The sequence below is a fragment of the Camarhynchus parvulus genome, chromosome Z (assembly GCF_901933205.1).
Source record: "Camarhynchus parvulus chromosome Z, STF_HiC, whole genome shotgun sequence".
NCBI lineage: Eukaryota > Metazoa > Chordata > Aves > Passeriformes > Thraupidae > Camarhynchus > Camarhynchus parvulus.
This window is the reverse complement of record NC_044601.1, coordinates 42,709,945-42,724,715: the sequence shown is the minus strand read 5'-3', so window position 1 is coordinate 42,724,715 and position 14,771 is coordinate 42,709,945. Positions and strand designations below refer to the sequence as shown.

At 36.2% G+C, this 14,771-nt stretch overlaps 1 protein-coding gene across 8 annotated transcripts in view; it reads left to right on the top strand.

The window, feature by feature from the left end:
- The window catches only part of JAK2 (Janus kinase 2), an 89,947-nt gene that overhangs the window by 55,408 nt on the left and 19,768 nt on the right, over positions 1 to 14,771 (top strand). For all 8 annotated transcript variants that reach the window (XM_030968264.1, XM_030968259.1, XM_030968260.1 and 5 more), the window contains 9 exons: positions 2,241 to 2,398; positions 3,106 to 3,217; positions 4,858 to 5,044; positions 7,147 to 7,274; positions 7,776 to 7,910; positions 9,279 to 9,366; positions 11,344 to 11,471; positions 12,239 to 12,377; positions 13,646 to 13,797. In XM_030968264.1, coding sequence (XP_030824124.1) covers positions 2,241 to 2,398; positions 3,106 to 3,217; positions 4,858 to 5,044; positions 7,147 to 7,274; positions 7,776 to 7,910; positions 9,279 to 9,366; positions 11,344 to 11,471; positions 12,239 to 12,377; positions 13,646 to 13,797 — 1,227 coding nt within the window. The remainder of the gene's footprint in view (positions 1 to 2,240; positions 2,399 to 3,105; positions 3,218 to 4,857; positions 5,045 to 7,146; positions 7,275 to 7,775; positions 7,911 to 9,278; positions 9,367 to 11,343; positions 11,472 to 12,238; positions 12,378 to 13,645; positions 13,798 to 14,771) is intronic.

Genomic DNA, 14,771 nt, shown 5'->3' with positions numbered 1-14,771 from the left:
TAAAACTAAACACTGTCAGCAGTGTAAGGGGTGTTATCAGAACACTAAAGGATTTCTGCATTCAAAGCTATGTGCTTGAAATGAAATAGAAAGAGATGTTTACATCTGAGGAAAATTTCTGGCACACAGATTGGTTCTTTTGTATATTAGTCTTAAACCTGAGTCCATGGTTTCAGTTCTCAAGTGTGCTGTTTCCATGGTGTCCTGATAAGCTGTCTGCTAGAGACCAACACATTCAAAAAGGCTTCAAAATGTTCTGAAGAATGATGATACAAAATAAGTGTAAGGACAAAATTAATGTTACTGCTTTTACTGTGTACAGTTCTTTGAAGAAGATCTTAAGAAAATATTTTATATCCAAATGTAAAAAGTTTTTTACTTGAACTATAACCTTGCATTTGAGTTAGGCTTTCTAGCAGGTATAACTATCACAGAATTGTGGGGTGGGCAGATCCTGGCTGGGCACCAGGTGCCCACCGAATCTGCTCTAATCACTCCCCTCTTCAGCTTGAACAGAGGAGAGAAAATGCAATGAAAGGCTTGTGGGTCAAGATAAGGATAGATATCGCTGACATACTAACCATCATGGACAAAACAGAATTGACTCAGGGAAATTAATTGAATTTGTTTCAGAGTAGGGTAATGAGAATAAAAAATCCTAAAAATATTTTCCCACCACCCCTCCCTTCTTTATGGGCCAATTTTATTCCTTATTCTCTACTTCCTTCCCCTCAGCAGTGTAGAGCATTGAGAATGGGAGGTGTGGTCAGTTCATTGCATGTTGTCCTTGCCTCTCAGTCTTCCTCAACTCATCCCCTGCTCCAGCATGGGATCCCTCCAATGGTGGAGAGTCCTCCATGAACTTCTCCAATGCAAATTGTTCCCACAGGGTGCAGTTCTTCATGAACTGCTCCAGTGCTGGTCACTGCCACAAAGTGCAGTTCTCCAGGAGCAGGCTTCTCCACAGCTCCATAGTGGCTTATGGGGCCACAAATCCTGCCAGCACCTATGTTTCCCTGTAGGCTTCCTGTGGGGTCACAAGCTCCTTGAGGCACATCCTCCTTCTGTGATGTGAGGTTCTTCATGGGGCTGCAGGGGAATTTCTGCTGCACTATGAAATTCCATGGGCTGCAGAGGCATAGCTGCCTCACCATGGCCTGCACCATGGGCTGCAGTTGTTTCCGGTCCTGGTCCTCTTAAAAAGGAGTTTGGACACTAAATTCTTGACACTTACTCAAAAACACCTCTTTTTATTGCTCTCTAGCAAAGAACTTGCCAAATAATTGTGTTCAGCTAAGTATGTCGCTGGTGTCACAGGCAAACACATACTAAATTCTGTTCTGTTGGGTTACACTACTGAATGAAACCTAGGATGACTCAGAAAATGCTTCTCTGTTTTTGTTTTACTTGCAGCAATTAATATGTTGTTGCAGATTGATGTAATTTTTTCCCTGTTTTTATCTGTTAATCATACTGTGCATAAGACCTTTTTTCACACCCATTTTCCTTTGTTCACACGATTTTTCTCCCTGCTCCTCTCCAGTGTACCAGTCTTCATAGTAGTAAAAGATCATCTTCTGTCTATGATCCACCTGAGGATGCCAGTTTTTGCTGACTAGTAGTTAAGTTTTCAGGCAGGTACTTTCCTGGAGATTTTTCTTTTCTGCTTGGAGGCAGACATATAGATCTTTGATAAGTGAAGGCTTTCCTTTAGGGTAATGAACCAGACTGTATTGGCAGTGCAGCAGGTATCTGCATGCTGACTTGTATCTACTTGCTTTTCCCTTTCAAATGCTTTCATATTGGCATTCCTCTGCTGTTTCATCTATTTAGACTAAGGGTTTTTTTTTTAAGGCAGATTTCATAGAATCATGGAACAGTTGGAGTTGGGGGGGACTTTAAAATCAGCTGGTTCCAACACCCCTGCCATGGGCTATGACACAGTTCATTAGAGCAGATTGCTCAAAAGCCTGTTCCAGGGATAAGGCATCCACAACTTCTCTGTTTTCTTTGGTTTGGATTTGATATTGAACACTGAAGGTTGCTATCAAGTTTTGAAGCATAACAAGAAGGTAGAAGGTACAAGCATCAGTTAAAAACTGCTTTTATTAATGTCTTTAATGTGCACGTTTATGCATATCTTTTATAGCATTAACATATTCAGGAATTTTTTGTTGCCTATTAAAAATTGAAATTCTCTCTCCCTCCCTGCCCCACATTGTTCTCTGGCAATTTAACAGGAGGCTGAATTTCAGTCATTAAGAGAAGCTCTCTCCTTTGTATCATTAATTGATGGATATTACAGATTAACAGCGGATGCCCATCATTATCTCTGTAAAGAAGTAGTACCACCATCAGTCCTTGAAAATATCCAAAGCAACTGTCATGGGCCAATTTTGTAAGTATTTTTTTTAGTAATATGACAATTCAATTTTTTTTTGGAAGATGAGCTTTAGTTGTCTGTGAACTGTGGTAGGCATCTTAAAATGTTTTTAATTGCATTTATGTAACATAAAATGCTTTATATTTTTCATCTTATTTTTCACTTGTAAAATACAGTGCCTTTGTGACATGTGATAAAAATTAAGTGGAAAGATAATTCCTTGATAGGGATAGAAATAGTGAGTTAGCAAGGCTTGTTTAAGAGGAAATTATTTCTTATAATAATAATGAATGTTGTTTTATTTCAGCTCTTTTTTCTTGTTAGCCATTTTCCTGGTTAAACCCACCTTTTTCACCCACACAAATGTTTTGCTAATTTAAGCTTATTTGTTAGGTAATTTTATTATAGCTTCTTTCATAATGCATGTTTAAAATCATATCATAAGCTGTGGGGAATATACTTTTTTAGCCCTTAACATGTCTTATTGGATAAATAATTGTGATGGTTTAGTATCAAAAAATTTTAATATGCTGCTCTCTACATAAGCAATCACCCTATATATTGGAAAATAAAGGGCAGAGAGATTATCTTAAAGAAAGCTGTACAAAATTGAAAGTTTTAATTATTCTATTTAGATATTTGTTAATATTGCTCATTACTCAACATCTTATGTCCCTGCATTTTGCAATTATGCAATATTAAACATTTTCTTTTTACTGCAGCATGGACTTTGCTATCAGTAAACTGAAGAAAGCGGGTAATCAGACTGGTTTCTATGTCCTTCGCTGCAGCCCTAAAGATTTTAAAAAATACTTCCTTACCTTTGCTATAGAGGTTTGTATTCTGTCCTAATGCCTATTTAATTTTTGTTGTGATATAACAATGAGCCTAAGATGTTCAATAAATTATTCTGAATTTTCCTCCAAAATGTTTGTCTGGTATATTCTATAGCTACTTTTATCAGACCGGGCGATTTTCAGGGTCTTGTGAGAAACATCAGAGTTGATACAGAATTGCTAATGCACATGCCATATTCCTTGGAGACCAAGGGAAGAGAGCTTAAGAGTTCTGGAGATAATGACATGGATCTTGGGACTGTGATGTTGGGATAGATATTTGGGAGATGGAGCTGAAGCAATCTGATGGGTTTTCTATTTTTTTAACGTTTTTACTTGAGTTTTTCCCTGGGCTTTCCACATACCTCCTCCCACCTCACAAGTGAGGCTTCATTAGATTGGTTATACAGCCTTTGACGACCTGAGAGTGCCTCCTTCACAGGTTCTTCTGGGTTTGGGTCTTGTCCTCATCACCAGTACTGGGCCAGCCATATTATTTGGCAGCTGTTACATCAACACAAGTCTCCTGGGTATTTCTGTTGTTAGCTGGAGAGAAAGCCACCTTGGAAATGCATATGGTACTTAGAGAACCAGATGTACCTGTTCTCTCTGGCAGCTAGTGATGATATAATGCTTTATTATTGCTGTTAAATACTTTCATGATCTTGTTTCAAGAATGGATTTATCTTTAATTACATGAGCAGAGCTTCCTTTGTGTTTTTAGCTAGGAAAGGTAATACTAGAATTTTCCTGCTGGTATACAGTGAGCTAGCAAGTTTGCTAATACTGTCAGAGATAGGTACATCTCTGAAAATGACCAAGTAATGCTGATGTGTGAATGGAGAAATGTTATGTCCAGTCATTGAGGTATGTTTGGTAGGGAATTTTGTAGACAAAGAAATCAGTTCCTGAACAAGCTTAGAGAGGCAAAGTTGAGAGTCAAGCTTGTGAGAGAAGACTACCATTGCCTGTAAATGACTTTACTGCAACTTTTTTTTCTTTTTCTGAGACTTGTGCAAGTCATTGGAAGGCTTTTTATATTCAGAATTTGTTGAAACATTTGTTGCAGGATTGAGATACAGCATCACAAAAGCACTATTAAGAGTTCATCTTACTTAAAAATGTTTAATGGTATCTTTTCAAGAATCTTTGTGAAAATAATTCAGTGCATATTAAAAATACGTATTAGGAAGTAATTTCTTAGAACTGTGCTGGAGATGATACGAAAGCAAAATTACAGCTGAGATCTCCAAATGCCTGCCAAACAAACATGGAGTATAAGCAATAGGGCTATTTCTTCCAACAACATTTTGTTTTGATTTAAGCCCGTGTCAGGGTGAATGAGCTTTCCTTAATAGCTCTGAAGGATTTTTCCGAGGATCCATTATCTGTTTTCTCAGCTCCATCTTTTCAGATTTCATTAACATTTGTTTTTCTCTAGCATCAACACGCTAGTTCCAGTGATGGGAGTAGAGTCATGTTTTCTCAGAATCAATATTACATAGTGAGAACAAAATAACAGATTATGATCATATTTTACTGAAGCATCCTTTCTCTAATTAGTAGAGTGCTATACATTTAGATAAGCTTTCAAATATTAAATATTAATTTCATTTTTAATGGAAAAATTTTCTGCAGCGTGACAGTACTACAGATTATAAGCACTGCTTAATTACGAAGAATGAGAACGGAGAATATAATCTTAGTGGAACCAAGAGAAGTTTTAGTAATCTTAAGGATCTCTTGACCTGTTACCAGACAGAAACTGTCCGTTCAGACAGCATAATTTTCCAGTTCATCAAATGCTGTCCTCCAAAACCAAAAGGTAAGAGAGAGATTATTTCTAAGCAGAAAGTTTTCTATTTTCTAGATTAAAGACTTAAAAATAAGTTAATACTAAATGACTCTCAGGTAGATGCATGATACAAAACTGAGAAGAACTATTGGTACCCTTGAAGGCAGGGGAGCCCTTTAAAGACACCTCAGAGAATGGGGCAATCACCTGCCATATTAAGTTTCATATGAAGGAAAATGTCAGATTCTGCAGCTGGGGTGGGGCAACCCTGGATGTACAGACTGGGGAATGAGTTGCTGGAGAGCAGTGCCATGGAAAGGGACCTGGAGCTCCTGGTCTGTGGCAAGCTGAACATGGGTCAGCGGTGCCCTGGCGACCAGGAGAGCCAAGCATCAGGGACAGCATGGCCAGCCAGGCAAGGGAGAGGATTGTCCTGCTGTGCTCTGCTCTGGGGCAGCCTCACCTCGAGTGCTGGGAGCTGGTTTGGGTGCCACAATAAGAGAAAGCTACTGGAGAGTGCCCAAAGGAGGACCATGAGGATGGTGAAGGATTTGGAGGGGAAGCTGTATGAGGAGTGGCTGAAGTCAGTTTTTCTGTTCAGCCTGGAGAAGAGGGGAATGAGGAGACACCTCACTGCAGTTAAAACTTCCTCATGAGGGGAAGGGGAGGGGCAGGCACTGATCTCTTCTCTGTGGTGACAGTGAAAGGACCCAAGGGAATGGCCTGAATCTGTGTCAGGGGAGGTTTAGGTTGGGTATTAGAAAAAGCTTTTTCACCCAGAGGGTGGCTGGGCCCTGGAAGAGGCTCCCCAGGGCAGTGGTCACAGCACCAGCCTGACAGAGTTCAAGAAGTGTTTGGACAATGCTCTCAGGTGCATGGTGTGACTTCTGGGGATGGTCCTGTGCCGGGCCGGGAGCTGGACTTGATAATCCTTGTGATCCCCTCCAACTCAAAATATTTTGTGATACATTTGTGTGGGGTTTTTTTAATTTCACTGATCTGTTTATTCATCTTCTTAATCATAGTTTCCAGTCATGGTGTCTGCAAAATTTTGGTGTAAGATAGTCTTCCAGAAGTAATCATGGTAACCAGTTTTGTGATTAGAAGCAAAACCGGTTTCTTAATTGCAGTGGATTGTGTGCAGCAGCATTTTTTCTTACGTCAAGTGTTTTCATGTCTTGAGAAGGAAAGAGCTACTAAATGAATTATTTATCACTGACAATACTTCCATAGGCAATGGAACCAACAATGTTAGTGAATTTCTGTCATTGTTGATCTTAGCTGAGCTATGTCAAGTCTGCAGTGTGGTTTCAGCTCCTTTTTAACACTAAAAAAATACACATGGAATAGGGCTTCTGCCTGAGGAGGGGGTTTTTCTTGCATTTGCATTTAATTTTTTCCCTATCTTTCATATTAATATCTTTCTCATTTATGAAATCTTTAAATATCTGGCCTTCTAAGTAGTACTATGTACAGTTTAATATTGTCTTTGTCTTTATTAAAGTTCTTATTTAAAGACAATCTTGCCAGAACAGACTATATGATACAACTTTTACTTCTCTCAGATTTGATTGAAAGTAGCCAATGGATTCAAAACTTTAGAAACTATGTAAAAAGTAAATATGTATGCACATTATAGAGAATAAAATTTTAACATTATTCCATTAAAATAAAAATTTATATGCATCAGAATGATAAATTATTGAATAAATATAATCGTGGATATGAGCAGATACCCACAAAGAGATACTTTTCAGATTTAGTTTTAGTATCAGACTTGCTCGACTTTGTATTATAAGAGAAGGTAACTTACATCCCCTTTTCCATCCTCAATTGTTATTACAAATAGTGCAGCAGTTAAAATGTGAAAGGAGCTAGGAATATTTTCATAATGTTTGTCAAAAGAAACATAAAACTCATGAGTGAACCTAGATGATTTTGCTGATTAGAAAATATCAGACTTTCATTTCAGTTTAATGCTGTATGGCTTTTAAAATACACTGATCTCAATGTGGTATCTTGTTTGTGTTGAATCAGGAGCCCCTCATTAGTAACCATTCTGAAACAGTATTGGTTTAGTTTTATATTTTACAAATTTACTTGTGTTTTCCTTTCCCTCTTTCTTCTCCCAGATAAATCAAATCTTCTAGTCTTCAGAAGCAATAGTGTTTCTGATGTACCTTCATCACCTATGCTACAGAGACACAATAATGTCAATCAGATGGTTTTTCACAAAATCCGTAATGAGGACTTGATATTCGTAAGTCAGTTTGTTGCTTTTTCTACTGCAGATTTTGGGTTTAATATACACCAAGTTTTAAAAACCTCGGTGTGTGTTTAAAAGAATCTTATCTGAGCTAGGAGATTTTGCTGTAATCTTTCCTTATAGTTGTGGAAAATAATTTCTTTTATTTTTCAGTAATGCAAATAACTATTTTTTTTATAATTAAGAAGCATTGTTTTGACTGCAATAACAGTTATTTGGTTCTAGAGATGTCTAAATGCATATTTAATGGAATTGCTTCCTCTCTGGTTCTTGCAGCAAGTTGTTTTCTGAGATCCTTGAGTAATCAATAAAAAACAAGCAAAAATTTAAGATGTTTCTGATATAGTTGCTTCCTTTCCTTCTCAGCTGGACTCTACAGCCAGCACACCTCTAAAGACTTGCATATGCTTATGCAGGGAGGGATTCTAAAGATGTCTTTTAAAACAGGCAGATATTTTTGATTTTATTTCTGTCTGTATCCTTCCTTCCTTTTAGGAGGAGAGTCTTGGACAGGGCACATTTACTAAGATTTTCAAAGGTGTAAGGAAAGAAGTGGGAGACTATGGCCAGCTCCATCAAACTGAAGTTCTTTTAAAGGTGCTGGATAAAGTGCACAGAAACTACTCTGAGGTTGGTGTGATTGTTGACTGCTATATAATATTTGTCCATGCTATGCTGAGCATTACTCTTCTTCTTTTCATAAGCATTACCCATTTACTTCATAAATGAGTATTTGTGTGGTAGAGTTGTTTGTTGAACCAAGCTCATGCTTAGACTTGTGGCACTGGGAGTATGGATTTGAGACTGGCTTTGGGAAGTACACCTTTGTACTTTATTTCCCCTGTTCCCACCACCTGTGAGAGAATTCAGAACTACCCATTGAGATCTGGAGAACAGGTAATTTGTACAATTAAAGTACCAGAGGAGGGGTGGTATGGCCACAGGATTGTCTTAACCAGTAACGTCATTATTTACAGACAAGGGACCATTTATGGAAAAACGCATCCTGTAGGTAGACTGTCTTCAGATTTTCCAATAAAATCAAGTAATCAGAAGTATTTATGTATGAGAAAAACTTGCCATACATGGATTCATCCATAATCACTGAGCCTTCTCACTTTTTGAGTGGTGCTTTTAGCAGATCTGAAATGCTTTTGTGCAAAAACTAAAGTTAGTAGTGTAATCAAGCCCAAGACTCTGTATGTGAGAACTGAATTTCACAAGATGTAGTAGTGTTTATTATAGTAATGTAACTTTATAATACTGCTTTTAATAACATAGGTAATAAATTTATATTCTAAAGTATGAATCAGTTACTAAAAGTTCAGAGAATATAAAAGAAGATATAGTCACCTGAAGGAAAATGTTCTCACTTTCACTTCACTTTGTTGGGTGAATAATCAGTACACAAGCAAGTGTAGGTGGAGATGCCACTGAACAGATTAAAAAAATAAAGAAAACAATAAAAGTATTTGAAACTTTCCTGAAAAAGTTGGAAAAGGTCTTGCAGTAGTGGATGAATTACATAATAATTTTTTGTTTTAACTTAATAATGTGCTACAAAGAAATAAATTGGAAACTGAACAGTGCATATGGCAGAATAAATTAGAAAGTGAATAGTGTATGATAAATTTGCCTTCAATTTACCTAGGTAATTGACATGGAAAAAAATATTATTTAAAAAATGTTGAGATACATTTGCTGGCAGAGAAAAATAGGTTGTTAACCTGTCTGGAATGTGTACCACCAGTTATTTAGAAAAAGAAAATTTGGAAAAAACCTCCACAACAAAAATACTGAAGCAAAAACCAACCAAACAAGAAACAGTTGCCAAACACAAACCAACAACAAACAAGATACAATATGTTACATAGGGCCTTTGCAAAGAGATAGTTGAAATGTTTTTAAAAACTTGTTTTAGTAAATTTATTAGAAATTTGGGGCTTTGTTTTTACTGATGTGTTTTCTTTGTCAATCTCTCCCTCTCTTTCCAAAAAGTCCTTTTTTGAAGCAGCAAGTATGATGAGCCAGCTTTCTTACAAACACTTGGTGTTAAATTATGGAGTCTGTGTTTGTGGAGAAGAGAGTAAGTAGAAATTAATTCTTTTTTTACCAATTTTTATATGCTTCTATTAGAGTTTGACATTGTTTTTGGATACAATCAGAGAAAAACCAAACAAAACAACAAAAGTTCAACACCAGCTGGACAGCTAGTACATGTTCATGCTGCTGCAGTATTAGCCTTGGTATCTGAGAGCTAGTTAATAGTAAAAACAAAGAAAAGGGAAAATTGTTTAAAGTACAGTCAGTGTGAATAGTAACCTCTGTAGATGACTCAGTCATGTCTGTTCTGTCTGAGATCAGTTTTGCTGTACCTCTGGAATGAGCTTTTAAAGTGCCAGAAAAATTGCATCCTTATATTATATCAGCTGTGGTTAGCTAGAAAGGGAGGTACTGTGCTAGCCAGAAAAATCTTCATTTACTGTGATTAGAAACAGACATTGCTGCCCTTTACCACCTGTGCTGACTTTATGAGCACAAATATAACTTTGGGAAGTTTGGTTCAGAGATCCCATTCTGAAAACATGAGGTCCTGGTAATTCAGCAAACACTCTACAAAGTTTTAGCAGCAGTAAGATGTTGCACTGTCTGCAAAAGTTTAATGTCTTTCCAGTTTAGCTTACAGCTTTGTGACTATGTATTTATAAGATTTTCTAAGAACACCTGAAATACATTTACCATCTTGAAATGAAATCTTAATTTTGGATGGTTGCCGTATGCTGATATGTCTTCAAATATGACTGCTGGATCTCACTTTAACATTTTTTCTTCTTCATTCAGTCTTTGCACTGAAATGTCAGTTTGCCCAAAACCCTTCTTTTTTCTGTGATTAGAAATTTGTATGAAAGGAAGCATTTTATAATTGTATGGGCCTATTATGTAGGTGATTACCTTCATTAGGGAGAAAGAATTGCCAAAAGAGATGGTGGATTCAGTAATCAGAATTTACCTCTGCAATCAGAAATTACCTCTCATAGAAGGCTGGAAAAGGCACAGAATTATGTTTGGCCAAGATAACCACATGGGGTTTTTTGTATTTTATTCATTTTACCACACACAGGGACGATATATAAAATTTCAGGTAGATCAAGTTTATAATTGAAAAGAAATAATTGAAGAGCAAGAGGTATATGGTTACATAATTCACCTTTAGATCATAGCTGTCCTCTAGGAATGATTCTCTTTCTGAAGGCAAGAGACTTACTACAGTTTAAGGCTGTTATTGATTCTGTGGTTTTCACACTTGATGTGCAAATTCGATAAAAATTGTTTCACATAATTGCAAAAAAAAAGTATTTACTGTCTCTAAAGTGAATTTGTTAAAAAATCCAGGATTTTTTTGTTACAGTCAGATAATACTAGTAGCTTCAATGTGAGCATCTTGCAGCTGAGGGCAAGGATTCAGTCATGTGATTTGAAATTGTTGTGTTGAAAGTGATGAAGATGGCAGTTCTTGTTTCTGGAGTAATTTGCTAGATGGCTGCATGAAGGCATATGTCATACACATATGCACAATTTTAGGGCAAATACTTGTCTGTTTTCAAGCAAAGCATCTTTTGTCAATAAAGCATTGCATTTTCCAGTAAGAATATAGATAATAAACAACTGTGAAGTGAATGACTTGAATGTTATTCAGCTCACCACATTGATAGTGCTGTACACTACTATGCTTCATCAACAGTTACATTATTGTGCCTTTCAGGTGAGGGTGGAAAGATGCTCACTGGATTTTAACCTAATCTGTAAAAGATTAAATCTAAGTAATTAACCCTAAAATATTAAATCTAATAAGAAGAAATTAGGTGAACTTCCACACTCTGAAAAAAGTATAAAGAACATAGAGTATTCATGGCAGTACTCAAACACCACAGAAGTTGAAATTTATAGTTAGATCGCCAACAAGATATCAAAAGAAGAGTACTACTAAAGTCATTAATCTGTCCTGAAATTTTATTATTTCTTGTTGGTTTTAATTGTTACTCTTTTTATCATTATGAATCAGACATCCTTGTACAAGAATATGTAAAATTTGGATCCTTGGACACATACTTGAAAAAGAACAAAAATATTATCAATATTTTGTGGAAGCTGGAAGTAGCCAAACAGTTGGCATTAGCCATGCATTTTCTGGTAAGTGGTTCAGTTTTGTTAATTGCAGAATTCAAGTGATTCTGACTAATGTGTGTAGAAAGGCTGAGCTATTACCTGAATTCTTAAAACTCTGGAGGGTTTTGATAATGGATTGGCCATATACCAGCTATTTAGTAGATATCCAGAGACAGACTTTGTATCTTGAACAAAGTGTAGTTGAATGTCCATTCTTTTGTAATGCTTTATGTTTTAGCATGAAATATAAACACATTTACAGTAATGCTTTCTCCCCACCACCCCCACAAATCAGTCCTTTCTGGGCTTCCCACCTCAGCTCATGATGCTGAACATAAACTATTTCCTGGTAGTGTTAATACTTAACCACTGGGAGGGGAAAACACTGTACTGTTCACTCTGCTAGTGCATTCTTCTTGGGCACTAGGTCTCAACCTTACAGTCTTTCCAGTTAAATATAAAGGCCATTATTCAAGACAGGATATGTGACTAGATAAGCCTTTCCTTTAACAGGATTTAAATATTCTTATATTAATTTTAAGTGGATAGATGAGCATTCTTCTGAGTTCAAAAATGTCAAATTGTTTCAGACTTTAGGCAAATAACAAAAATTGGCTGAAAACTGTAAGTTTGAGAGAAACTGGTGGAGTACCTGGGGTTTGATCAACTTAATCTGTGATCATTATTTTATGTGCTGATTTTTCCCTCATACTGTACAGTATTTGTCTTTAAATATCTCTTCAACAGTAAGACTTTTGGTCAGTTTGTAAAATATGGATTTCTGTTTATAGGAGGATAAAGGCCTTGTTCATGGGAATGTCTGTGCAAAAAATATCTTGCTTATCAGAGAGGAAGACAGGAAGTCTGGAAACCTCCCATTTATAAAGCTAAGTGATCCTGGCATCAGTATTACAGTTTTACCAAGAGATAGTAAGTCTTTGCATCAGCTTTCTTGTTCAGTGCTTCTGACTTGAAAAACAGGTTTAGGGGGGTTTTGACCACCATCTAATGTAATTCTGTCATAGTAAGTTCCTTAATCTGTGTGTCATTTTGTAATTATCGCTACAGTCTTAGCCAAGCAGTTTTGAGTGTACCTTTTAAATTAGCAAATAGCTACAGGAAATAAGGCCACAGTTCTCCATTGCGTGAGCTTTTTTCGCTGCTGTTCTCATTTTCAACCCTGTTTCATTGGTAGTACTATTGTTATATTATATTGTAAATATATAATATTGTCTCTTACATTTGCTGATAGCTACTGAACTTAGTGTCTTGTAATTGATCAAGAACTTTCAGAACTGAAACCAAATGCACTTTTGAAAATGCTGACTAGCAGTTGAAAAGCATCTTTAGTGCATTTCTTGGTGAATATCTAGAGCTGTTTGATGATGTCAAAATTACTGGGTTATCATCCACTCTTAAGACCGTTCCAAAGCTTTAGAAACAGCAAAATTAACTAAATGGAAAATGTATGCAAGGTTGTTATGCTAATGGAATGGAAGTAACCTTACTATTCCTTTTATGGTCTTTCTTTTTAATAAAAACACTTCTTACTTGGTAGTTTTTATCGATGTCTAAAGAAGTAATGTATCTAAGAGCTTATACATAATGCAGTGTCATTATTTGCCTGTAAACTATTTAAATTCTCCCTGTTTTAATATGAAGTTTAGATTATTCTTATGAGATCTCATTTTAAGGAGCTCTTAATCCAAATCAGTACAATCCCATGTTTTAACTTGTTACTGCAGTCAGTAGCAATAGCCTAAAAATCACGTAGTGTAAAATTCCTTTTCATGGTGCCTTTTGCTGTGCCATAATATGCCAACCACTAGCAAAGTATTTTTTATTCTTTGATGTCTTAGTTCTTTGTGATAGCTGTTGAGTCTTGGTAAGATTGGGGAAATAGAGAACTCACAGAACAAATGTAACATGGAAATTCTATTTAGGCAATTTTATACTTTTAGGCTTATTTTATGGTAAAACAAATGGACCTCCTCTTTGATTCACAAATATTATTTTAATTTTTTCCATATTCCATAATTGGATTTTCTTTGTGGGAACAAATACTTGGAAAAATATTATTAGTACATTGCAATGAAGTACCTGTCTGTATTAATGTAATTTTTACCAAATCAAATATGTTAGGGAATTTTATGGTATCATTATTTATCTTAACAAGTTTCCTTTGTGTGATTGCACAGTTCTTCTTGAGAGAATACCCTGGGTTCCTCCTGAATGTATTGAGAATCCCAAACAGCTAAGCCTAGCAACAGACAAATGGAGTTTTGGTACCACTTTGTGGGAAATCTGCAGTGGAGGAGACAAACCTCTGAGTGCACTAGATTCTTCAAGAGTAAGTATTACTGGGTCTGCAGTCATAGCAGGTCTTTGAACACTTCTAATTTAGAATATCTGCTGTTGTAACCATAGCAGCATGTAAAGTGGTGTGGCCTATGACCACTGTAGGAAAAAGACATATTTGCTTGTATGTAATAACCAGAAGAGATGATTTGAAGTTTGTTTTTATGTTATTTATTTTGATTTTTAGGGAGAAAAAGTACAGAATTGTCAGTATTATCTAGTTCATATTTTTGTGGCTTTGTTGCAGCAGTGTATCACTTTAAACAGAAGAGTACTCCTAAGAGTGTGCATGGATTTTAATTAGCATTCTTGTAATTGAACATCTTAAATACAGCAGTACTTTGTGTGTTGCAGCAATTCTACTATTTTAGCTAAACGAGTAATGTTAACTTTTATCTCAGGTAGGGGCAGGAGATGGAGGAGAAACATATTCCATAAAAAAACTAATTCATATGTGTTTGCTTCTTTAGTTGGAAGCAAAAAGAATACTTCACTATGCCACAAAAGTACTAGTAGTATTACTTTTGCAAAGGTACTGTAACCTTCCCATAAAGCCTGATTTGATTTCTCGGGTATTTTAATCAGCTCTTACAATAATCTCCAAGCTCATAGATCTAAGTTTTTCAGAAGTTGCCCTACATTCTTTCATAATGCTCACAAAGCTTTTCACAACTGTCAGTGCAACCAGTTCACAGGTCAATAGAATTTTCTGCTGGACCTACCCAGCAGAGGATTGATGAAATTGCCAATAAAGGAGACGCTATTTTTCTCATCTGTCTCTATCCTCTTATCTTCTACCAGTAATTGGCTGGAAATTTCTGAACAGATCTCTCTAAATTATACTAGCCTTGCCTTAAAACTGGTGGGATGGACATTTGGTGAGATAACAAGTCTAGGTTTAGAGCTGAAATTTTTGGCTACACTTAGGAGAATGTTTAGGCTTCTGCAACTCTTCATGGTTGTAAA